The following is a 25,654-nucleotide window of genomic DNA, read 5'->3' as shown; positions in this document are numbered from 1 at the left end:
GTTACTGTTATAATACCACATGATACCATCAGTTAGTTGTTACTGTTATAATACTACATGATACCATCAGTTAGGTGATACTGTTATAATACCACATGATACCATCAGTTAGTTGTTACTGTTATAATACCACATTATACCATCAGCTAGTTGTTACTGTTATAATACCACATGATACCATCAGTTAGGTAATACTGTTATAATACCACATGATACCATCAGTTAGGTAATACTGTTATAATTCCACATGATACCATCAGTTAGGTAATACTGTTATAATACCACATGATATCATCAGTTAGTTGTTACTGTTATAATACCACATGATACCATCAGTTAGGTAATACTGTTATAATACCACATGATACCATCAGTTAGTTGTTACTGTTATAATACCACATGATACCATCAGTTAGTTGTTACTGTTATAATACCACATGATATCATCAGTTAGTTGTTACTGTTATAATACCACATGATACCATCAGTTAGGTAATACTGTTATAATACCACATGATACCATCAGTTAGTTGTTACTGTTATAATACCACATGATATCATCAGTTAGTTGTTACTGTTATAATACCATATGATACCATCAGTTAGTTGTTACTGTTATAATACCAAATCATACCATCAGTTAGTTGTTACTGTTATAATACCACATGATACCATCAGCTAGTTGTTACTGTTATAATACCACATGATATCATCAGTTAGTTGTTACTGTTATAATACTACATGATACCATCAGTTAGGTAATACTGTTATAATACTACATGATACCATCAGTTAGGTAATACTGTTATAATACCACATGATACCATCAGTTAGGTAATACTGTTATAATACCACATGATACCATCAGTTAGGTAATACTGTTATAATACCACATGATATCATCAGCTAGTTGTTACTGTTATAATACTACATGATACCATCAGTTAGGTGATACTGTTATAATACCACATGATACCATCAGTTAGGTAATACTGTTATAATACCACATGATACCATCAGTTAGGTAATACTGTTATAATACCACATGATATCATCAGTTAGTTGTTACTTTTATAATACTACATGATACCATCAGTTAGGTAATACTGTTACAATACCACATGATATCATCAGTTAGTTGTTACTGTTATAATACTACATGATACCATCAGTTAGTTGTTACTGTTATAATACCACATGATATCATCAGTTAGTTGTTACTGTTATAATACCACATGATGCCATCAGTTAGTTGTTACTGTTATAATACCACATGATATCATCAGTTAGTTGTTACTGTTATAATACCACATGATACCATCAGCTAGTTGTTACTGTTATAATACCACATGATACCATCAGTTAGGTAATACTGTTATAATACCACATGATACCATCAGTTAGGTAATACTGTTATAATACCACATGATATCATCAGTTAGTTCTTACTGTTATAATACCACATGATACCATCAGCTAGTTGTTACTGTTATAATACCACATGATACCATCAGTTAGGTAATACTGTTATAATTCCACATGATACCATCAGTTAGTTGTTCCTGTTATAATACCACATGATATCATCAGTTAGTTGTTACTGTTATAATACCACATGATACCATCAGCTAGGTAATACTGTTATAATACCACATGATACCATCAGTTAGGTAATACTGTTATAATACCACATGATATCATCAGTCAGTTGTTACTGTTATAATACTACATGATACCATCAGTTAGGTAATACTGTTACAATACCACATGATATCATCAGTTAGTTGTTACTGTTATAATACTACATGATACCATCAGTTAGGTAATACTGTTATAATACCACATGATATCATCAGTTAGTTGTTACTGTTATAATACCACATGATATCATCAGTTAGTTGTTACTGTTATAATACCACATGATACCATCAGCTAGTTGTTACTGTTACAATACCACATGATACCATCAGTTAGGTAATACTGTTATAATACCACATGATACCATCAGTTAGTTGTTACTGTTATAATACCACATGATATCATCAGTTAGTTGTTACTGTTATAATACCACATGATACCATCAGTTAGTTGTTACTGTTATAATACCACATGATACCATCAGTTAGTTGTTACTGTTATAATACCACATTATACCATCAGTTAGTTGTTACTGTTATAATACCACATGATACCATCAGTTAGGTAATACTGTTATAATACCACATGATACCATCAGCTAGTTGTTACTGTTATAATACCACATGATACCATCAGTTAGGTAATACTGTTATAATACCACATGATACCATCAGCTAGTTGTTACTGTTATAATACCACATGATACCATCAGTAAGGTAATACTGTTATATTACCACATGATAGCATCAGTTAGTTGTTACTGTTATAATACCACATGATACCATCAGTTAGGTAATACTGTTATAATACCACATGATACCATCAGTTAGTTGTTACTGTTATAATACCACATGATATCATCAGTTAGGTTTTACTGTTATAATACCACATGATACCATCAGTTAGTTGTTACTGTTATAATACCACATTATACCATCAGTTAGTTGTTACTGTTATAATACCACATGATACCATCAGTTAGGTAATACTGTTATAATACCACATGATACCATCAGCTAGTTGTTACTGTTATAATACCACATGATACCATCAGTTAGGTAATACTGTTATAATACCACATGATACCATCAGCTAGTTGTTACTGTTATAATACCACATGATACCATCAGTAAGGTAATACTGTTATAATACCACATGATAGCATCAGTTAGTTGTTACTGTTATAATACCACATGATACCATCAGTTAGGTAATACTGTTATAATACCACATGATACCATCAGTTAGTTGTTACTGTTATAATACCACATGATATCATCAGTTAGTTGTTACTGTTATAATACCACATGATACCATCAGCTAGTTGTTACTGTTATAATACCACATGATACCATCAGCTAGTTGTTACTGTTATAATACCACATGATACCATCAGTTAGGTAATACTGTTATAATACCACATGATACCATCAGCTAGTTGTTACTGTTATAATACCACATGATACCATCAGCTAGTTGTTACTGTTATAATACCACATGATACCATCAGCTAGTTGTTACTGTTATAATACCACATGATACCATCAGCTAGTTGTTACTGTTATAATACCACATGATACCATCAGTTAGTTGTTACTGTTATAATACCACATGATACCATCAGCTAGTTGTTACTGTTATAATACCACATGATACCATCAGTTAGGTAATACTGTTATAATTCCACATGATACCATCAGTTAGTTGTTACTGTTATAATACCACATGATATCATCAGTTAGTTGTTACTGTTATAATACCACATGATACCATCAGCTAGGTAATACTGTTATAATACCACATGATACCATCAGTTAGGTAATACTGTTATAATACCACATGATATCATCAGTTAGTTGTTACTGTTATAATACTACATGATACCATCAGTTAGGTAATACTGTTATAATACCACATGATACCATCAGTTAGTTGTTACTGTTATAATACCACATGATACCATCAGTTAGGTAATACTGTTACAATACCACATGATATCATCAGTTAGTTGTTACTGTTATAATACTACATGATACCATCAGTTGGGTAATACTGTTATAATACCACATGATATCATCAGTTAGTTGTTACTGTTATAATACCACATGATATCATCAGTTTGTTGTTACTGTTATAATACCACATGATACCATCAGCTAGTTGTTACTGTTACAATACCACATGATACCATCAGTTAGGTAATACTGTTATAATACCACATGATACCATCAGTTAGTTGTTACTGTTATAATACCACATGATATCATCAGTTAGTTGTTACTGTTATAATACCACATGATACCATCAGTTAGTTGTTACTGTTATAATACCACATTATACCATCAGTTAGTTGTTACAGTTATAATACCACATGATACCATCAGTTAGGTAATACTGTTATAATACCACATGATACCATCAGCTAGTTGTTACTGTTATAATACCACATGATACCATCAGTTAGGTAATACTGTTATAATACCACATGATACCATCAGCTAGTTGTTACTGTTATAATACCACATGATACCATCAGTTAGGTAATACTGTTATAATACCACATGATACCATCAGCTAGTTGTTACTGTTATAATACCACATGATACCATCAGCTAGTTGTTACTGTTATAATACCACATGATACCATCAGTTAGTTGTTACTGTTATAATACCACATGATACCATCAGTTAGGTAATACTGTTATAATACCACATGATACCATCAGTTAGTTGTTACTGTTATAATACCACATGATATCATCAGTTAGTTGTTACTGTTATAATACCACATGATACCATCAGTTAGGTAATACTGTTATAATACCACATGATACCATCAGTTAGTTGTTACTGTTATAATACCACATGATATCATCAGTTAGTTGTTACTGTTATAATACCATATGATACCATCAGTTAGTTGTTACTGTTATAATACCAAATCATACCATCAGTTAGTTGTTACTGTTATAATACCAAATCATACCATCAGCTAGTTGTTACTGTTATAATACCACATGATATCATCAGTTAGTTGTTACTGTTATAATACTACATGATACCATCAGTTAGGTAATACTGTTATAATACTACATGATACCATCAGTTAGGTAATACTGTTATAATACCACATGATACCATCAGTTAGGTAATACTGTTATAATACCACATGATACCATCAGCTAGTTGTTACTGTTATAATAACACATGATACCATCAGTTAGGTAATACTGTTATAATACCACATGATACCATCAGTTAGGTAATACTGTTATAATACCACATGATACCATCAGTTAGTTGTTACTGTTATAATACCACATGATATCATCAGTTAGTTGTTACTGTTATAATACCATATGATACCATCAGTTAGTTGTTACTGTTATAATACCAAATCATACCATCAGTTAGTTGTTACTGTTATAATACCACATGATACCATCAGCTAGTTGTTACTGTTATAATACCACATGATATCATCAGTTAGTTGTTACTGTTATAATACTACATGATACCATCAGTTAGGTAATACTGTTATAATACTACATGATACCATCAGTTAGGTAATACTGTTATAATACCACATGATACCATCAGTTAGGTAATACTGTTATAATACCACATGATACCATCAGTTAGGTAATACTGTTATAATACCACATGATATCATCAGCTAGTTATTACTGTTATAATACTACATGATACCATCAGTTAGGTGATACTGTTATAATACCACATGATAACATCAGTTAGGTAATACTGTTATAATACCACATGATACCATCAGTTAGGTAATACTGTTATAATACCACATGATATCATCAGTTAGTTGTTACTTTTATAATACTACATGATACCATCAGTTAGGTAATACTGTTACAATACCACATGATATCATCAGTTAGTTGTTACTGTTATAATACTACATGATACCATCAGTTAGTTGTTACTGTTATAATACCACATGATATCATCAGTTAGTTGTTACTGTTATAATACCACATGATGCCATCAGTTAGTTGTTACTGTTATAATACCACATGATATCATCAGTTAGTTGTTACTGTTATAATACCACATGATACCATCAGCTAGTTGTTACTGTTATAATACCACATGATACCATCAGTTAGGTAATACTGTTATAATACCACATGATACCATCAGTTAGGTAATACTGTTATAATACCACATGATATCATCAGTTAGTTCTTACTGTTATAATACCACATGATACCATCAGCTAGTTGTTACTGTTATAATACCACATGATACCATCAGTTAGGTAATACTGTTATAATTCCACATGATACCATCAGTTAGTTGTTCCTGTTATAATACCACATGATATCATCAGTTAGTTGTTACTGTTATAATACCACATGATACCATCAGCTAGGTAATACTGTTATAATACCACATGATACCATCAGTTAGGTAATACTGTTATAATACCACATGATATCATCAGTCAGTTGTTACTGTTATAATACTACATGATACCATCAGTTAGGTAATACTGTTACAATACCACATGATATCATCAGTTAGTTGTTACTGTTATAATACTACATGATACCATCAGTTAGGTAATACTGTTATAATACCACATGATATCATCAGTTAGTTGTTACTGTTATAATACCACATGATATCATCAGTTAGTTGTTACTGTTATAATACCACATGATACCATCAGCTAGTTGTTACTGTTACAATACCACATGATACCATCAGTTAGGTAATACTGTTATAATACCACATGATACCATCAGTTAGTTGTTACTGTTATAATACCACATGATATCATCAGTTAGTTGTTACTGTTATAATACCACATGATACCATCAGTTAGTTGTTACTGTTATAATACCACATGATACCATCAGTTAGTTGTTACTGTTATAATACCACATTATACCATCAGTTAGTTGTTACTGTTATAATACCACATGATACCATCAGTTAGGTAATACTGTTATAATACCACATGATACCATCAGCTAGTTGTTACTGTTATAATACCACATGATACCATCAGTTAGGTAATACTGTTATAATACCACATGATACCATCAGCTAGTTGTTACTGTTATAATACCACATGATACCATCAGTAAGGTAATACTGTTATATTACCACATGATAGCATCAGTTAGTTGTTACTGTTATAATACCACATGATACCATCAGTTAGGTAATACTGTTATAATACCACATGATACCATCAGTTAGTTGTTACTGTTATAATACCACATGATATCATCAGTTAGGTTTTACTGTTATAATACCACATGATACCATCAGTTAGTTGTTACTGTTATAATACCACATTATACCATCAGTTAGTTGTTACTGTTATAATACCACATGATACCATCAGTTAGGTAATACTGTTATAATACCACATGATACCATCAGCTAGTTGTTACTGTTATAATACCACATGATACCATCAGTTAGGTAATACTGTTATAATACCACATGATACCATCAGCTAGTTGTTACTGTTATAATACCACATGATACCATCAGTAAGGTAATACTGTTATAATACCACATGATAGCATCAGTTAGTTGTTACTGTTATAATACCACATGATACCATCAGTTAGGTAATACTGTTATAATACCACATGATACCATCAGTTAGTTGTTACTGTTATAATACCACATGATATCATCAGTTAGTTGTTACTGTTATAATACCACATGATACCATCAGCTAGTTGTTACTGTTATAATACCACATGATACCATCAGCTAGTTGTTACTGTTATAATACCACATGATACCATCAGTTAGGTAATACTGTTATAATACCACATGATACCATCAGCTAGTTGTTACTGTTATAATACCACATGATACCATCAGCTAGTTGTTACTGTTATAATACCACATGATACCATCAGCTAGTTGTTACTGTTATAATACCACATGATACCATCAGCTAGTTGTTACTGTTATAATACCACATGATACCATCAGTTAGTTGTTACTGTTATAATACCACATGATACCATCAGCTAGTTGTTACTGTTATAATACCACATGATACCATCAGTTAGGTAATACTGTTATAATTCCACATGATACCATCAGTTAGTTGTTACTGTTATAATACCACATGATATCATCAGTTAGTTGTTACTGTTATAATACCACATGATACCATCAGCTAGGTAATACTGTTATAATACCACATGATACCATCAGTTAGGTAATACTGTTATAATACCACATGATATCATCAGTTAGTTGTTACTGTTATAATACTACATGATACCATCAGTTAGGTAATACTGTTATAATACCACATGATACCATCAGTTAGTTGTTACTGTTATAATACCACATGATACCATCAGTTAGGTAATACTGTTACAATACCACATGATATCATCAGTTAGTTGTTACTGTTATAATACTACATGATACCATCAGTTGGGTAATACTGTTATAATACCACATGATATCATCAGTTAGTTGTTACTGTTATAATACCACATGATATCATCAGTTTGTTGTTACTGTTATAATACCACATGATACCATCAGCTAGTTGTTACTGTTACAATACCACATGATACCATCAGTTAGGTAATACTGTTATAATACCACATGATACCATCAGTTAGTTGTTACTGTTATAATACCACATGATATCATCAGTTAGTTGTTACTGTTATAATACCACATGATACCATCAGTTAGTTGTTACTGTTATAATACCACATTATACCATCAGTTAGTTGTTACAGTTATAATACCACATGATACCATCAGTTAGGTAATACTGTTATAATACCACATGATACCATCAGCTAGTTGTTACTGTTATAATACCACATGATACCATCAGTTAGGTAATACTGTTATAATACCACATGATACCATCAGCTAGTTGTTACTGTTATAATACCACATGATACCATCAGTTAGGTAATACTGTTATAATACCACATGATACCATCAGCTAGTTGTTACTGTTATAATACCACATGATACCATCAGCTAGTTGTTACTGTTATAATACCACATGATACCATCAGTTAGTTGTTACTGTTATAATACCACATGATACCATCAGTTAGGTAATACTGTTATAATACCACATGATACCATCAGTTAGTTGTTACTGTTATAATACCACATGATATCATCAGTTAGTTGTTACTGTTATAATACCACATGATACCATCAGTTAGGTAATACTGTTATAATACCACATGATACCATCAGTTAGTTGTTACTGTTATAATACCACATGATATCATCAGTTAGTTGTTACTGTTATAATACCATATGATACCATCAGTTAGTTGTTACTGTTATAATACCAAATCATACCATCAGTTAGTTGTTACTGTTATAATACCAAATCATACCATCAGCTAGTTGTTACTGTTATAATACCACATGATATCATCAGTTAGTTGTTACTGTTATAATACTACATGATACCATCAGTTAGGTAATACTGTTATAATACTACATGATACCATCAGTTAGGTAATACTGTTATAATACCACATGATACCATCAGTTAGGTAATACTGTTATAATACCACATGATACCATCAGTTAGGTAATACTGTTATAATACCACATGATATCATCAGCTAGTTGTTACTGTTATAATACTACATGATACCATCAGTTAGGTGATACTGTTATAATACCACATGATACCATCAGTTAGGTAATACTGTTATAATACCACATGATACCATCAGTTAGGTAATACTGTTATAATACCAAATGATATCATCAGTTAGTTGTTACTTTTATAATACTACATGATACCATCAGTTAGGTAATACTGTTACAATACCACATGATATCATCAGTTAGTTGTTACTGTTATAATACTACATGATACCATCAGTTAGTTGTTACTGTTATAATACCACATGATATCATCAGTTAGTTGTTACTGTTATAATACCACATGATACCATCAGTTAGTTGTTACTGTTATAATACCACATGATATCATCAGTTAGTTGTTACTGTTATAATACCACATGATACCATCAGCTAGTTGTTACTGTTATAATAACACATGATACCATCAGTTAGGTAATACTGTTATAATACCACATGATACCATCAGTTAGGTAATACTGTTATAATACCACATGATATCATCAGTTAGTTGTTACTGTTATAATACCACATGATATCATCAGTTAGTTGTTACTGTTATAATACTACATGATACCATCAGTTAGGTAATACTGTTATAATACCACATGATACCATCAGTTTGTTGTTACTGTTATAATACCACATGATACCATCAGCTAGTTGTTACTGTTATAATACCACATGATACCATCAGTTAGGTAATACTGTTATAATACCACATGATACCATCAGCTAGTTGTTACTGTTATAATACCACATGATACCATCAGTTAGGTAATACTGTTATAATTCCACATGATACCATCAGTTAGTTGTTCCTGTTATAATACCACATGATATCATCAGTTAGTTGTTACTGTTATAATACCACATGATACCATCAGCTAGGTAATACTGTTATAATACCACATGATACCATCAGTTAGGTAATACTGTTATAATACCACATGATATCATCAGTCAGTTGTTACTGTTATAATACTACATGATACCATCAGTTAGGTAATACTGTTACAATACCACATGATATCATCAGTTAGTTGTTACTGTTATAATACTACATGATACCATCAGTTAGGTAATACTGTTATAATACCACATGATATCATCAGTTAGTTGTTACTGTTATAATACCACATGATACCATCAGCTAGTTGTTACTGTTATAATACCACATGATACCATCAGTTAGGTAATACTGTTATAATACCACATGATACCATCAGTTAGTTGTTACTGTTATAATACCACATGATATCATCAGTTAGTTGTTACTGTTATAATACCACATGATACCATCAGCTAGTTGTTACTGTTACAATACCACATGATACCATCAGTTAGGTAATACTGTTATAATACCACATGGTATCATCAGCTAGTTGTTACTGTTATAATACCACATGATACCATCAGTTAGTTGTTACTGTTATAATACCACATTATACCATCAGTTAGTTGTTACTGTTATAATACCACATGATACCATCAGTTAGGTAATACTGTTATAATACCACATGATACCATCAGTTAGTTGTTACTGTTATAATACCACATGATATCATCAGTTAGTTGTTACTGTTATAATACCACATGATACCATCAGTTAGTTGTTACTGTTATAATACCACATTATACCATCAGTTAGTTGTTACTGTTATAATACCACATGATACCATCAGTTAGGTAATACTGTTATAATACCACATGATACCATCAGCTAGTTGTTACTGTTATAATACCACATGATACCATCAGTTAGGTAATACTGTTATAATACCACATGATACCATCAGCTAGTTGTTACTGTTATAATACCACATGATACCATCAGTAAGGTAATACTGTTATAATACCACATGATAGCATCAGTTAGTTGTTACTGTTATAATACCACATGATACCATCAGTTAGGTAATACTGTTATAATACCACATGATACCATCAGTTAGTTGTTACTGTTATAATACCACATGATATCATCAGTTAGTTGTTACTGTTATAATACCACATGATACCATCAGCTAGTTGTTACTGTTATAATACCACATGATATCATCAGTTAGGTAATACTGTTATAATACCACATGATACCATCAGTTAGTTGTTACTGTTATAATACCACATGATACCATCAGTTAGTTGTTACTGTTATAATACCACATGATACCATCAGCTAGTTGTTACTGTTATAATACCACATGATACCATCAGTTAGGTAATACTGTTATAATACCACATGATACCATCAGCTAGTTGTTACTGTTATAATACTACATGATATCATCAGTTAGTTGTTACTGTTATAATACCACATGATACCATCAGTTAGTTGTTACTGTTATAATACCACATTATACCATCAGCTAGTTGTTACTGTTATAATACCACATGATACCATCAGTTAGTTGTTACTGTTATAATACCACATTATACCATCAGCTAGTTGTTACTGTTATAATACCACATGATACCATCAGCTAGTTGTTACTGTTATAATACCACATGATACCATCAGTTAGTTGTTACTGTTATAATACCACATGATACCATCAGTTAGTTGTTACTGTTATAATACCACATGATACCATCAGTTAGTTGTTACTGTTATAATACTACATGATACCATCAGTTAGGTAATACTGTTATAATACCACATGATACCATCAGTTAGTTGTTACTGTTATAATACCACATGATACCATCAGCTAGTTGTTACTGTTATAATACCACATGATACCATCAGTTAGGTAATACTGTTATAATACCACATGATACCATCAGCTAGTTGTTACTGTTATAATACCACATGATACCATCAGCTAGTTGTTACTGTTATAATACCACATGATACCATCAGTTAGTTGTTACTGTTATAATACCACATGATACCATCAGTTAGTTGTTACTGTTATAATACCACATGATACCATCAGCTAGTTGTTACTGTTATAATACCACATGATACCATCAGCTAGTTGTTACTGTTATAATACTACATGATACCATCAGTTAGGTAATACTGTTATAATACCACATGATATCATCAGTTAGTTGTTACTGGTATAATACCACATGATACCATCAGTTAGGTAATACTGTTATAATACCACATGATACCATCAGTTAGTTGTTCCTGTTATAATACCACATTATACCATCAGTTAGTTGTTACTGTTATAATACCACATGATACTGGTATGATAATGTATCACTATTGTTGTCTCTTGCTCGGCACTTGTGGTTTTGTCATGTCAGCTACGTTTGGTGGCAATGGTATCACAATGTTAAGATGACCCTGAGCCAAGTAGCCAAATTATGAAAAGAAATGATTTTAACTTTTAATATTGTAAGAATTATAAATGAATGATGCAGATACAAATGTTATAGCCTTGGGGTCCAGTAGAGTACCAAATAAGTTGTAAACAGATATAATCTGGGCACCATTAGATTGTTCAGATGTTTTGAGAGGAACCGAATGGCCATGCACAAATATGGGTGTTACTGTAATTATTGGTTACATACAATACCATTCAAAAGTTTGGGGTCACTTAGAAATGTCCTTGTTTTTGAAAGAAAAACACATTGTTTGTCAAATTGATCAGAAGTACAGTGTACACAGTGGTAATGTTGTAAATTACAATTGCAGCTGGAAACGGCAGATGTGTAGATTTTTGGGGGAATATCTACGTAGGCGTACAGAGGCCCACTATCAGCAACCTTCACTCCTGTGTTCCAATGGCACGTAGTGTTAGCTAATCCAAGATTATCATTTTAAAAGTCTAATTGAGCATTAGAAAACCCTTTTGCAATTATGTTAGCACAGCTGAAAACAGATGTTCTGATTAAAGAAGCAATAAAACTGTCATTCTTTAGTCTTGTTGAGTATCTGGAGTATCAGCATTTGTGGGTTCGATTACAGGCTCAAAATGGCCAGAAACAAAGTACTTTCTTCTGAAACTCGTCAGTCTATTCTTGTTCTGAGAAATGATGGCTATTACATGTGAGAAATTGCCAAGAAACTGAAGATCTCGTACAACGCTGTGTACTACTCCCCTCACAGAACAGCGCAAACTGGCTCTAACCAAAATAGAAAGAGGAGTGGGAGGCCCCGGTGCACAACTGAGCAAGAGGACAAGTACATTAGAGTGTCTAGTTTGAGAAACAGACGCCTCACACGTCCTCAACTGGCAGCTTCATTAAATAGTACCCGCAAAACACCAGTCTCAATGTCAACAGTGAAGAGGCGACTCCGGGATGCTGGCCTTCTGGGCAGAGTTGCAAAGAAAAAGCCATATCTCAGACTGGCCAATAAAAAGAAAAGATTAAGATGGGCAAAAGAACACAGACACTGGACAGAGGAACTCTGCCTAGAAGGCCAGCATCCCGGTTAGGTTAGCATGTCTTGCGGGAATGATACTGTATTTGTGTCACTGTCCAAATACTTTTGGAGCTCACTGTATCGTCCTCCACTGTGCCTGTCCGTAAATACCGGGCTCGAACCAGTGATCCTCTGCTCGCAAATAAACGTGACCATCCTCCTTGAAAACATTACTAACCATTTGAGCTATACCAAAGGTAGCAATTGGATAGCTCCATCGGCGACATTTCAAGCAAGCTGTGGAGTGAGTTTACAGTACATTCTTAACTCCCTTACATTAGCGTGTTAATAGCAGACCCTGCACAAAAAAATGGGTGTGCATTAGGTTGATAACGATATCAGCCAAATATGTTGGGTTGAAACATTTAAAACAACATTCCTAGCTAATTAGAAATGAGTAATTAAGTGAATGGACGAGATTAAAAAAGGCAAATTGGGGCTAATTTGAATGGGTGCCAACAGCAGATTCTTACGTGTGTAACCCAGTAGACCCTTCATGACTGCCCTGAAAAGCTTCAGGTTTGTGGCCCTATGGCTCACGGTTCACGCTGGATGCTTGATTTACTGGTCCTTTGGGGTCCATGCAGGACCACCCTAAAACTGACTTGTCTTCTGAGATGTAAGTATTTCTTAATTTCTTTCTCTCTCTCTCTCTCTCTCTCTCTCTCTCTCTCTCTCTCTCTCTCTCTCTCTCTCTCTCTCTCTCTCTCTCTCTCTTTTCACAGATGTGGATGAGTGTAAGGAAACTCCAGAGGTGTGTGCTGGTCAGGGTGTGTGTGAGAACACTCTTGGGAGTTATAAGTGTGTCTGCCAAAGAGGTTACCAAGGCAATGGCACATACTGTGAAGGTAAGAAGCAATGTCATTACATAACATTTCTGTGGAAAATGTATTTTACATTTAGAGAGTTTAATAGTCACAGGGTTGCAGATGCAATTTGATGTTGATTTGTTGATAATGACTTGTGTCCCCTCTCTCCCTCCGTCCCTCTCTCTCTTTCTGTCTCTCTACTCCAGATGAGAATGAGTGTGCATCGGGGCGACATGGTTGTGATACTAATGCTCGCTGTGGGAACATCATTGGCTCCTACTTCTGCCAGTGTTACCAGGGCTTCAATGGGGATGGCTACTCTTGCTTCGGTGGGTGAGACAGAAGCAGATGGCTTGTGTGTGTGGACGTGTGTGGATGTCTGTGCGTGTGTGCTCAAGGTGTTGCTGTACATACCATTGTTTTACTGTGCTCTACTACAGTGTATTATTATGGATGTCTGTTGATTGCCATGGTTACAGATGTTGATGAGTGTGCCCTGAGCAATGGTCACTGTGAGCACAACTGCACCAACGAGCCAGGAGGCTACAGCTGCCACTGTGGCACAGGCTACCAGCTAGCCCAGGACGGACACAACTGCACAGGTAAACTACAGTAATGCACTGGTAAACGACAGTACTGCACAGTAAACGACAGTACTGCGCAGTAAACTACAGTACTACACAGTAAACTACAGTACTGCACTGGTAAACTACAATACTACACAGGTTAAAGGTCCAATGCAGCTGTTTTTATCTCAATATCCAATCATTTCTGGGTAACAATTAAGTACCTTACTGTCATTGTTTTCGATACTGTTTTCAATATGTAAGGCCAAAACTCCATCCCACCAAAACAGGATGAAATTTCAGGTGGTATTTTCAAACAGTTCTTACACTAAAAGGGCAATATCATAGTTTTTACAATGTGACAGTATTATTCCAACCTCATAGTGTGGAAATATATATAATACACAGGCAGATCACATTTTTCACTGCACTGGGCCTTTAACTACAATACACCACAGGTTAACTACAGTACTGCACTGGTAAACAACAGTACTGAACAGGTCGACTACAGCACTGCACAATTACTAGAGGATACTACTCCATGTACAGGTAAAGAGCATATCGCTATTAACACAGACAGACAGAATGCTCTCCTTTGTGTACTCATAATGTACTCATACTACCCTTAACATATAAAGAGCACATAGCTAGTTAACTACCTACAGTACACTACATAGTTAATGAATATGCACTAACCTGAATCTCCTCCCTGCCCTTGGTCCCCCAGACGTTGATGAGTGTGTGGTGCAGAACGGGACGTGTGAGCAGGTGTGCACCAACACGCAGGGCTCCTTCCTGTGTTCCTGCCGACCTGGCTACCAGCTTCATATTGACCGCCACAGCTGTGTAGGTCAGTAGTCAGTGGGCCACTAAGATCCGGTTCAGCCTTGTTCTGGCCCAGTTCTGCTACTGTAAAACCACCTCGGAAAAGCATAGTGTGGAGTAGGATGGTAATCTATCCAACTAGACAGTATGGTAGCAGTAAAGTAGTCAGCCTAGACTCCCTAGAGTATTGTCTTTTATCCGGGCTTACTTTCAGTTTTTGTGAAATGCACTTTTTTCAGCTTGTTATGTATCTGTTTGATGCCGCTAACACAATTTGTAAGTTGGTGTGTGTTCTCTCTGTGTGTGTGTGTTAGATATTGACGAGTGTAAGCTCCAGAACGGGGGCTGCTCCCACACCTGCACCAACACACCAGGGGGACACACGTGTGCCTGTCCCGCCCCTCTACTGCTGCACTCGGACAATACCAGCTGTGTCAGTACGTCCCCCACCTTCACCTCACCTCACTGTGTGTGTGTGTGTGTGAGTGTTTGTTTGAATTTATCACGGTGCTCCACAAAGAAGCCCAGACCGACAGTGTGCATGACCGCATCCTTATTTTTGACTATGTCGGTGTGGTATTGTACTCGTGTCAACTTTCCGTCAAGTGATTTCTCACAGTGCTCCACAGAGAAACTCAGACCTACATTTCCAAAAGTCGGGGTTCAACATACACGAGAGTGTGTTGTGAGTGAGTAGACCAGTTGTGTGTCTCTGCCCCTTGCGTGTCTCCTGCGTACTATGTTACGTAGGGTGTGCTTTCTCACCTGGGTAGATGTGACGTCGTGCGACTTTAGGAGAGGCGGCTGTGACCACGTGTGTACTGTACGCGCCGAGGGGCTTCTCTACTGTAGCTGCAGTGCAGGATGGGAACTGGGCAAGGACCTGAGGAGTTGCCTGGGTGAGAAAGTCTTCCTCTTATTCCTTCCCTCTATTTCTCTTTCCTCTTGCTTTTTCCCTTCAAGGTCACCTGCTTCTTGATATAAATAAAAATATTTAAAAAACAGTCCAGTCTGTGAAAATATGTATGAGACACTTCCTTTACTTTGGGGTTAAAACAACAGGCTTATATGTACAGAACACCTCCAAATATGAACTTCCATGTTTCTGTTTCTCTGCCCCTGTCTTCTCCTTCTCTGTCTGGCTTACTGTCTATCTGCTTGTCTGACACTGGGCGGTCTCTCTCCTCTGTCTCAGATGTGAATGAGTGTGGGGACTTCACTAACGGTGGTTGTGAGCAGCTGTGTCAGAACCACCCTGGTGGCTTTAACTGCAGCTGCAGGGAGGGCTATGTAGCTCGTACCGACGACCCCACCAAGTGCCAACGTGAGTCTACTGTATATCCCACTGCCGGAACTCTGAGAAGTTCTATAATGAGTAAATAAAAAGTAACTGAAAAAGCGTATGTAATGGACAAAATGACTGGTTCCTACTTATCATTCTATATTAGGCTATTATATTTGTGTAGAGGCATCTACCACGCTTATGTAGCCTAGTTGCCGCTAGTTCTGCATCGTTTAGTATTGATGTGCACTCAGCACATACACTATATTTGTTCATTTTTATTTTATTTTTTCTCCCGACGGCTCACCATTAAAACTGGTTAAAGAGGGAAATGATGCCTTTGCAGGCTGAATGGAGGATGCTTTATTTCCGAGCCGGTCCACAAGGGACACGAGTTTATTACCGGGAATGCACGTCTAACGGTAGTGCAGATCTAGCGCCCACTATCGGCTGCCGAGGCTAATGATTATGTTGCACGTGATCTAGTTTCAATCTCTTGCTCTCGACCTATATTTGTGTCTCTCTCTCTCTCTCTCTCTCTCTCTCTCTCTCTCTCTCTCTCTCTCTCTCTCTCTTTCTCTCTCTGCGCCTGTCCAGCGGTGTGTGACCCCCCATGTCAGAACTATGGAGCGTGTGTGGCCCCTCACTCTTGTGACTGTCCTGCAGGTTACCCTGGTCCTGGCTGTTCAGGTACGTGTGTATGTATGTATTGGGGCCTAAATCCACACACATATACTATAGACACATGTAGTATATGTACTGAACAAAAATATCAACGCAACATGCAACAATTCATTTCAAAGATTTTACTGAGTTACAGTTCATATAAGGAAATCAGTCAATTGAAATAAATAAATTAGGCCCTAATCTATGGATTTCACATGACTGGGTAGTGGTGTTCCATGGGTGGGCCTTGGAGGGCATAGGCACACCCAATGGGTAGCCAGGTCTAGCCAATCAGAATGAGTTATTTCCAACAAAAGGGCTTTATTACAGACATAAATACTCCTCAGCACCATTGCATGCTCCCTCAAAACTTGAGACATATGTGGCATTGTGTTGTCTGACAAAACTGCACATTTTAGAGTGGCTTTTTATTGTCCCCAGCACAAGGTGCACCTGTGTAATGATCATGCTGTTTAATCAGTTTCTTGTTATACAACACCCGTCAAGTGAATGGATTATCTTGGCAAAAGAGAAATGCTGACTGACAGGGATGAAACAAATTTGTGCACAGAATTTGAGAAAAATAAGCTTTTTGTGCATATGAAAAATGTCTGCGATTTTTATTTATTTATTTCAGCTCATGAAACATGATACGAACACTTTATATGTTGCGTTTATATTTTTGTTCAGTGTAGTAAGTGTTCTTAACATTGTGACATGACATGAATAACGTTTGTTGTGTTGTTGTGTGATTCAGCCATGTGCTCCCCGCCCTGTGCCCATGGAGGAACATGTATGCGCTGGAACATGTGTCTCTGCCCACCTGGCTGGACGGGGACTGGCTGTCACACAGGTACACTGTCCCCGTCACGCTGGCTGCATCTGGAATGGCACCCTATTCCCTGTACAGGGCTCTGGTCAAAAGTAGTGCACTATATAAGGGAATAGGGTACCATTTCAGACGTAGCCAATGTCAGTCCCCCACCCTGACACATACTGTGGCACTTTTCATCTCCCTCCATCTCTCTTCCTCCCTCCCATTCTCTCTCATCCCCCTTTCTTGTCCCCCTCTCTCTCTCTCCCTCTCGCTCTCTCTCTCTATCCCCCTCTCTCTCTCACTCTCTCTCTCTATACCCCCCCTCACTCTCTCTCTCTCTCTTTCACTCTCCCTAGCTGTGTGTGAGCTGCCCTGTGCTAACGGTGGTCGCTGTGTGGGTCCGGAGACCTGCCATTGCCCGTCGGACTACACCGGCCCTCAGTGCCTCTCACGTAAGTAGACTAACAAACTACCTGAATGCATCCAGCACACCAACCACACTGGACACATGAGTGCCATTTTATGGGGCGCTGTTGGTGTCCAATGTTCCGTCTTGTTTTTTTTCGGCACATAGCACATTTCAGGTCCGCTGAGCGCAGACTTGAACATTGAAAATTCTGTGCAACTTCCAGCGTGCGTTTACTGTGAACACTGAGGCTGTACCCGCTTTAAGTTACAGCTTCAGACAGTGGTCAAGTAGGCTACTGTGGCTATTTGATCATAATGTAGGTCTACCAGAGTGTCCTACCATCAAAAGCAATGGAGAAAATGCATCCCATAACATTTTAACATGGAAATAGCTGTTCTATCATTCAGCCTACAGTAGCAGAAAATGTGTGGTGTTCAATGTAGGTTCTACATTCTATGAGACTTTTGAAAAAAACATGCAGGGCTTGACATTAACCTGTTTATCCACTTGTCCTTCAGACAAGGAGGTGACTGAAAATATTGTGTTGTTTGATGCAAGAAACTACTACAAAATAAAATGCATTATTATTCCAATACCATTATTACAGAGAATCAGACAAATGATGATACCCTCTGCCTATTGGCTACTTAGCTTATTCAAGATCGTATCAAAATACAACACTGCCCCCAACACAGTCCTCTTCAAATTGAATGGCACAGATCCATATATGGCAATGGTCTATTTGCATATATGCCTACTTCAGCTCTGATTGGTTATGCTGCACTGGTCTGTGTAGAGTAGGGGCTGAGTTTTACCTCCCGAGTGGCACAGCGGTCTAAGGCACTGCATCGCAGTGCTTGAGGCGTCACACAGACCCGGGTTTGATCTTAGGCTGTGTCACAGCCGGTCGCGACCGGGAGACCCATGAGGTGGCGCACAATTTGCCCAGCCTGTCTGTATGTCGTCCAGATAAGGGAAAGGTTTGGCTGGCCGGGATGTCCTCGTCCCATCGCACTCTAGCAACTCCTTGTGGCGGGCCAGGCGCATACGCGCTGACTTCGATCGCCAGTTGTACGTTGTTTCCTCCGACACGTTGGTGCGGCTGGCTTCCAGATTAAGCGAGCAGTGTGTCAAGAAGCAGTGCGGCTTGGCAGGGTCGTGTTTCAGAGGAAGCATGGCTCTCGACCTTCGCTTCTCTCGAGTCCGTACGGGAGTTGCAGGGATGGGACAAGACTGTAACTACCAATTGGGGAGAAAAAGGGGTGAAAAGTACAAAAACGAAAAAAGGGGCTGAGTTGTTAGTGTCAAGGCAATAGCATCCCACTCCGATGCCGTCTGCCTACAACAAAAGTACTTACATAGTTCGTTTTGCATACTAAGTCTTGCATAGTTTGTTTTGTTTCGGGTATATTGTATTGAAAGTGGCTAATATTGTGTTGAAACGTTGGTAGTGTTAACTAAGAGGGAGAACTCTTGAAAGTTGAGTGAAGTTCAGTCTTGTGCTTCTCTGTGCAGTTTAGAGGGAACATTGTTTGTAACGTGCTATATTTTGTTAAAAAAAATTCCGTGCCACAAATATACAGTATAATAATATAATAATAATATGCCATTTAGCAGACGCTTTTATCCAAAGCTACTTACAGTCACACATTTTACATATATATGTGTGTGACGTGTGTGTGTGTGTGTGTGTGTGTGTGTGTGTGTGTGTGTGTGTGTGTGTGTGTGTGTGTGTGTGTGTGTTCTAGCTCTGTGCACACCAGCCTGTCAGAACGGAGGGAGGTGTGTAGATGTCAACAAATGCACGTGTGTCGGAGGGTGGCAAGGCGCTCGCTGCCAGATAGGTAAATAAGATAAGGATATGCTTCCCTCTAGTGGTGATAGTACTGTATCTCAGTACTACAATGTGAAGGCATCACTCACTGTGTGTGTTTTCCACCCAGAGCCTGTGCAGTGCCAAAAGCCCTGTAAAAATGGTGGCGTGTGTGTGGGCCTCAACAGATGTCGTTGTGCCAGTGACTTTACTGGGAGTCTCTGTGAGACAGGTGAGTGTGTGTGTAAGTGTGTGCACGTGCGTGCACATGCCTGCGTGTGAAAGACAGACAGGGATGTGTGTGTTAATGTGCTTGTACAGTATGACGCAGGTGACTCTGCGTGAGAATAATACATCTAGATGTGTGTGTTGTGTCTGTAGCGGTGACCACCCCCTGTGTGCCCCCTTGTCAACACGGTGCCACCTGTAGTCCTCACAACAAGTGCACCTGTCCAGAGGGCACGGCCGGGATCCGCTGTGAGAGGCTGTGAGTACCAACCAGCCAACCCAGCACCAACAAGCTGCACGGCATTCCTTATTTGTCGGCAGTGTAGTGCGCAGCGCTGCAGCACGCCTTTGAATGAATCCCGGCCTGAGTTTTTCTCTGTTTGTTTGTGTGTGTTGATCAGGACGTGTCCTGTGGTCACTACTGTGGTCAGTATGGCCCGTGCCGTCAGGAAGGGTGTGAGGGAGAGTTACGTTGACCGCTGTGGACCCCTGGGAGTTCAGCTCTGCACCAAGTACAGGTGACAGATCTCACACACGTAGACACATGGACACATGCACGCACGCTCGCTCGCTCACTCGCTCACTCACTCACTCACTCACTCACTCACTCACTCACTCCTTTATATAACACACAACCAAACCATCACTCAGACATACTGCACTATACACACTATCCCTCAGTCTGACTGTTCTCTGTGGTTGCAGGATCAACCAGGCGCGTGTGTATCTGCAAGCTTACAGGGTGGGCTATAGGGTCCAATGTCCCGAGAAGAATGGGAGATGAACTGTTGCCCTGGTTACCAAGACCCCACATCCCCTGGGAAGCTCCACACACATGGTCTCTGTGAATGGTAAAAAAAGACACTTGTGATAAGAGGCTATTTGATTCACAACTCAATAGGAAAATCAACCAATAGAGGTCATACTCATGAGCTGACCCCAAACATTGACCAAACGAGCCAACACCGGACATGTCTCAAATTTCCTCAGTGTCTGCACTGTAGTTTATGCAATATCCCAAACCTCTTTTCCATGAGCTATGTCCTCGAAATGGAACATTTTCATTTTTATATGTTGTTTTTAATGCTCCTGTATGGCAGCTGGACGTTAGTAAAACATTTAGTTGGATTATTGCCTTTGGATTATTCTTATTATTGGATTATTGAGATATACAATACTGCTTCTTTTTCTTTATTCTTCCGAAGCTTAAAAAAGTTTCTAGCACAAGACACGGTAACAGTAAAATACAAAGAAGTAACTTTTTTTAATGCTAAGAGAAACAGAGGCATTACAGCCATGGCTTTAATACATGATCAATCCAGAAGAAACAATCAAAATCAACTATCAATAGAGGTTTTTATTATTTTCTGGTCAGGTCAAAGGGTTTTTCTGGAAAGGCGGGTGGGAGGAGGCGAGATCAGGTGGGAACATGTTAGCCTGAACAACAGACACAACTCGGCCAAGGTAACCTGTCTAAATGACTAGCGCTCACAGCTGTAGCCATGAAAAGCTTTGAAAGGCTGGTCATGGCTCACAACAACACCATAATCCCAGACACGCTGGACCCACTCCAATTCGCATACCGCCCCAACAGATCCACAGACGACGTAATCTCTATTGCACTCTACACTGCCCTCTCCCACCTGGACAGGAGGAACACCTACAGTATGTAAGAATGCTGTTCATTGACTACAGCTCAGTGTTCAACACCATAGTGCCCTCCAAGCTCTTCACTAAACTCAGGACCCTGGGATTGAACACCTCCCTCTGCAACTGGATCCTGGACTTCCTGACGGGGCGCCCCCAGGCGCTGAGGGTATGCAACAACACCTCCGTCACGCTGACCCTCAACACGGGGGCATCTCAGGAGTGTGTGCTTAGTCCTCTCCTGTACTCTCTGTTCACCCACGACGTGCTGACGACACGACGGTGTTAGGCCAGATCACCGACGACGATGAGACCGCCTATAGAGAGGTCAATGACCTGGCAGTGTGGTGCCAGGACAACAATATCTCCCTAACTGTCAGCAAGACAAAGGAGCTGATCGTGGACTACAGGAAACGGAGGGCCGAGCATGCCCCCATCCACATTGACAAGACTGTTGTGGAGCGGGTCGAGAGCTTCAAGTTCCTCGGGTGTCCACATCACTAAGGAATGAACATGGTCCACACGCACAGCTGCAACCTGGCAATGTTCTGGTCTGAAATGTTCATTCTTAACCAGGCTTTTTTAAGCACTCTGGTCGAAAAGGAAAGTTCCATCGGGCTGACACGCTCTTCTGACCTCACTCGTGGCATGGCTACTTACTGTGCGAAGGATATGATTGCAAGTTATCTCCTATAACTCCTAAAATCACATTCCTAACAAAAATAATGTCATTTTTTTACAACGTATTGGATGGAAACTTGACTGATAAAGGGGATATACTTTCCAAGTTACAGTATTTCATCCATACAATTTTTATGACATCACAAAATAAAAACCAATATATAGCTCCCAACTGACCACTCCCCACATTCTTATGTTAGAATTATTGTTCCAGTATTCACGTTTGACTATGTTAGAGTTTCGGCGGGAAAATGTCTGTTAACAAAGAACATTCCTTGGGTTAAATATGGGAGGGGGAAAGAAAGTCTCCTTCTCCTGTAATTTCCATCAAGGTGTGAACTGTTGACCATCCAGAACCCCCCCCCCCCCCCCCCCCCCGTGGGCGAGAGTGAGAGAGAGAGTGAGACCTGGTTACTGTCACCCCTGCCAGTCTGATCTGACCCATTCTGAACCTCACAGGACAGTCATGACATCATATGCATCATGCGACTCTAATGATGATTTGAAAAAAGTCGCTTGAAAGGCATGAGCTCTGCTTTGTTATTTGTGCAGGCTGCACACACTTCATTAGTCTCTCATTCACAATTTGACAAGCACTTGATAATGCCTTGAATTTCCCGATGGCATTCCCATTGTGTGGCTGTAATGCCCCCCCCCCCCCAAAAAAAAATAAAATCTATGCCTTTCCCGGCTGCGTGCGCCGAAGCACCTCTCACTCACATGGCTCACTCAGGTAGCTCAATTATTATTAGCCAATGCCCGTCATATGATCAGGTCTTTCTCACAGGCTACAAGTGAAGACAGACACATCGGGGACACAACTATTAGGCTATTTCTTCACATTATCAGCGCAGCAATGCGCACACAGCAGTAGGCTATAAGCGCAAATGTTCCAAAATGCCATAAATTAGCGGGAAACCGCCGTTCTCAAAAGTGACCGCAAATGCCATTATGCATGTAATGCTTTTATTATAAAAGTGCATATTTATGGAGAAAATGATCTTCCCCAAACTTGAAACTCAGTCGCTGCTTAGTGTGTGTATGCCAGTTAGGCTCTACACCAGTTGTAAAGTTGATTAATGCGCTTCATTTTAAGAAGTTATTTGGCCACTTTAGTTGTGATGGGCTCTCATGAAGTGTTTGATTAGATTTTTGATGACCAGCAGCAGCATCAGAGCTAATCAGAGCTGGTGACTGCCGGTAATACTGTCACCGTAACAGCCCTAATCATGTGTCTCTATTATGTGTGGGAATACTTGGGAACAGACATACAAAATGTAAATCACTTGAAGGTGATTTTCTGGTAATGTTACAGTCTTTTATGTCCAACAAGGAAAATTCAAAAAAATGATCATTTTCTCAGAAAACCACTCGCGGGCCACATTCGCCCCGCGAGTGGCAGGAAGCAGCCGAGAAACGGGATTTAGAGCTGACTAAAGAGCTGGAGCAGGGAATCACTGATCTATGTAGGAGACACACTGACCTGAAGCAGCTCTCGCATACTGATAACCACCTCCACCAAAGCTCCCTATCCCTGTACCTCCCTACACTTACCAAGGGCTGGTATGAGATCAGTGTTTACAGTAAGCTGTGTATGGTGAGAGCTGTCTCAACTGGAGGAGACAATAAATACATAAATAGCTGAAGAGGATGCAGTGGCTGTGACTCTGGACCCTGATACAGCAAATCTTCAACTCATCATGCCCGAGGACAGGAAACAAGTGAGATTGGAAGCAGAACACAGAATCTCCCTGACAACCCAAAGAGGTTTAATTTAGAAGTGGGGGGGGGGGGGGGGGGGAGAAACTTCCTGGGAGTTAAGTGGCCAGAGAGTCCATCAACAGGAAGGAGTTTGTGTTGACTGGATGGATACTGGAATGTGGGACTGAGGAATAGGGATAAATATGAGGCCTTTACCACTCCCGTTATTCACCTCTTTCTGGATGAGAAGCCTCAGAAATTGGGGGTGTTTGTGGCTCATGAGGAGGGTCAGGTCTCTTTCTATAATGTGGAGGCCAGGTCTGATATCTACTCTTTCATTGGCTGCAACTTTACAGAGAAACTATATCCATACAGCCACCCTGGTAATAATGTTATTGGTGAAAACTCAGTCCTATTGGTCATCACTCCTGTCAATCATTGGATCAGGGTCCAATAAGGTTACAGGGCTTTCACTTCTTATTAAATGTAATCGAAGTAATCCCCAAAGTAATTATTTATCATGAGCAGGCCATAA

General features: G+C 38.5%; 1 protein-coding gene across 1 annotated transcript in view; it reads left to right on the top strand.

Annotated features, from left to right (window-relative positions):
* The window catches only part of si:ch211-221n20.8 (uncharacterized), a 40,617-nt gene extending 18,399 nt beyond the window's left edge, over positions 1-22,218 (top strand). The window contains exons 8-22 of the mRNA XM_014215930.3: positions 14,401-14,523; positions 14,691-14,813; positions 14,964-15,086; positions 15,778-15,900; positions 16,190-16,312; positions 16,649-16,774; positions 17,071-17,199; positions 17,755-17,847; positions 18,581-18,676; positions 18,997-19,092; positions 20,798-20,893; positions 20,993-21,094; positions 21,244-21,349; positions 21,492-21,608; positions 21,796-22,218. Of these exons, the coding sequence (XP_014071405.3) occupies positions 14,401-14,523; positions 14,691-14,813; positions 14,964-15,086; positions 15,778-15,900; positions 16,190-16,312; positions 16,649-16,774; positions 17,071-17,199; positions 17,755-17,847; positions 18,581-18,676; positions 18,997-19,092; positions 20,798-20,893; positions 20,993-21,094; positions 21,244-21,349; positions 21,492-21,608; positions 21,796-21,874 (1,655 nt within the window). The 3' untranslated portion in view covers positions 21,875-22,218. The remainder of the gene's footprint in view (positions 1-14,400; positions 14,524-14,690; positions 14,814-14,963; positions 15,087-15,777; positions 15,901-16,189; positions 16,313-16,648; positions 16,775-17,070; positions 17,200-17,754; positions 17,848-18,580; positions 18,677-18,996; positions 19,093-20,797; positions 20,894-20,992; positions 21,095-21,243; positions 21,350-21,491; positions 21,609-21,795) is intronic.
* The last annotated feature ends 3,436 nt before the right edge of the window (positions 22,219-25,654 follow it).

The sequence above is a fragment of the Salmo salar genome, chromosome 10, assembly GCF_965601325.2.
Source record: "Salmo salar chromosome 10, fSalSal1, whole genome shotgun sequence".
NCBI lineage: Eukaryota > Metazoa > Chordata > Actinopteri > Salmoniformes > Salmonidae > Salmo > Salmo salar.
Note: the sequence above shows the minus strand (reverse complement) of the source record. Positions and strands in the feature narration are given on the sequence as shown.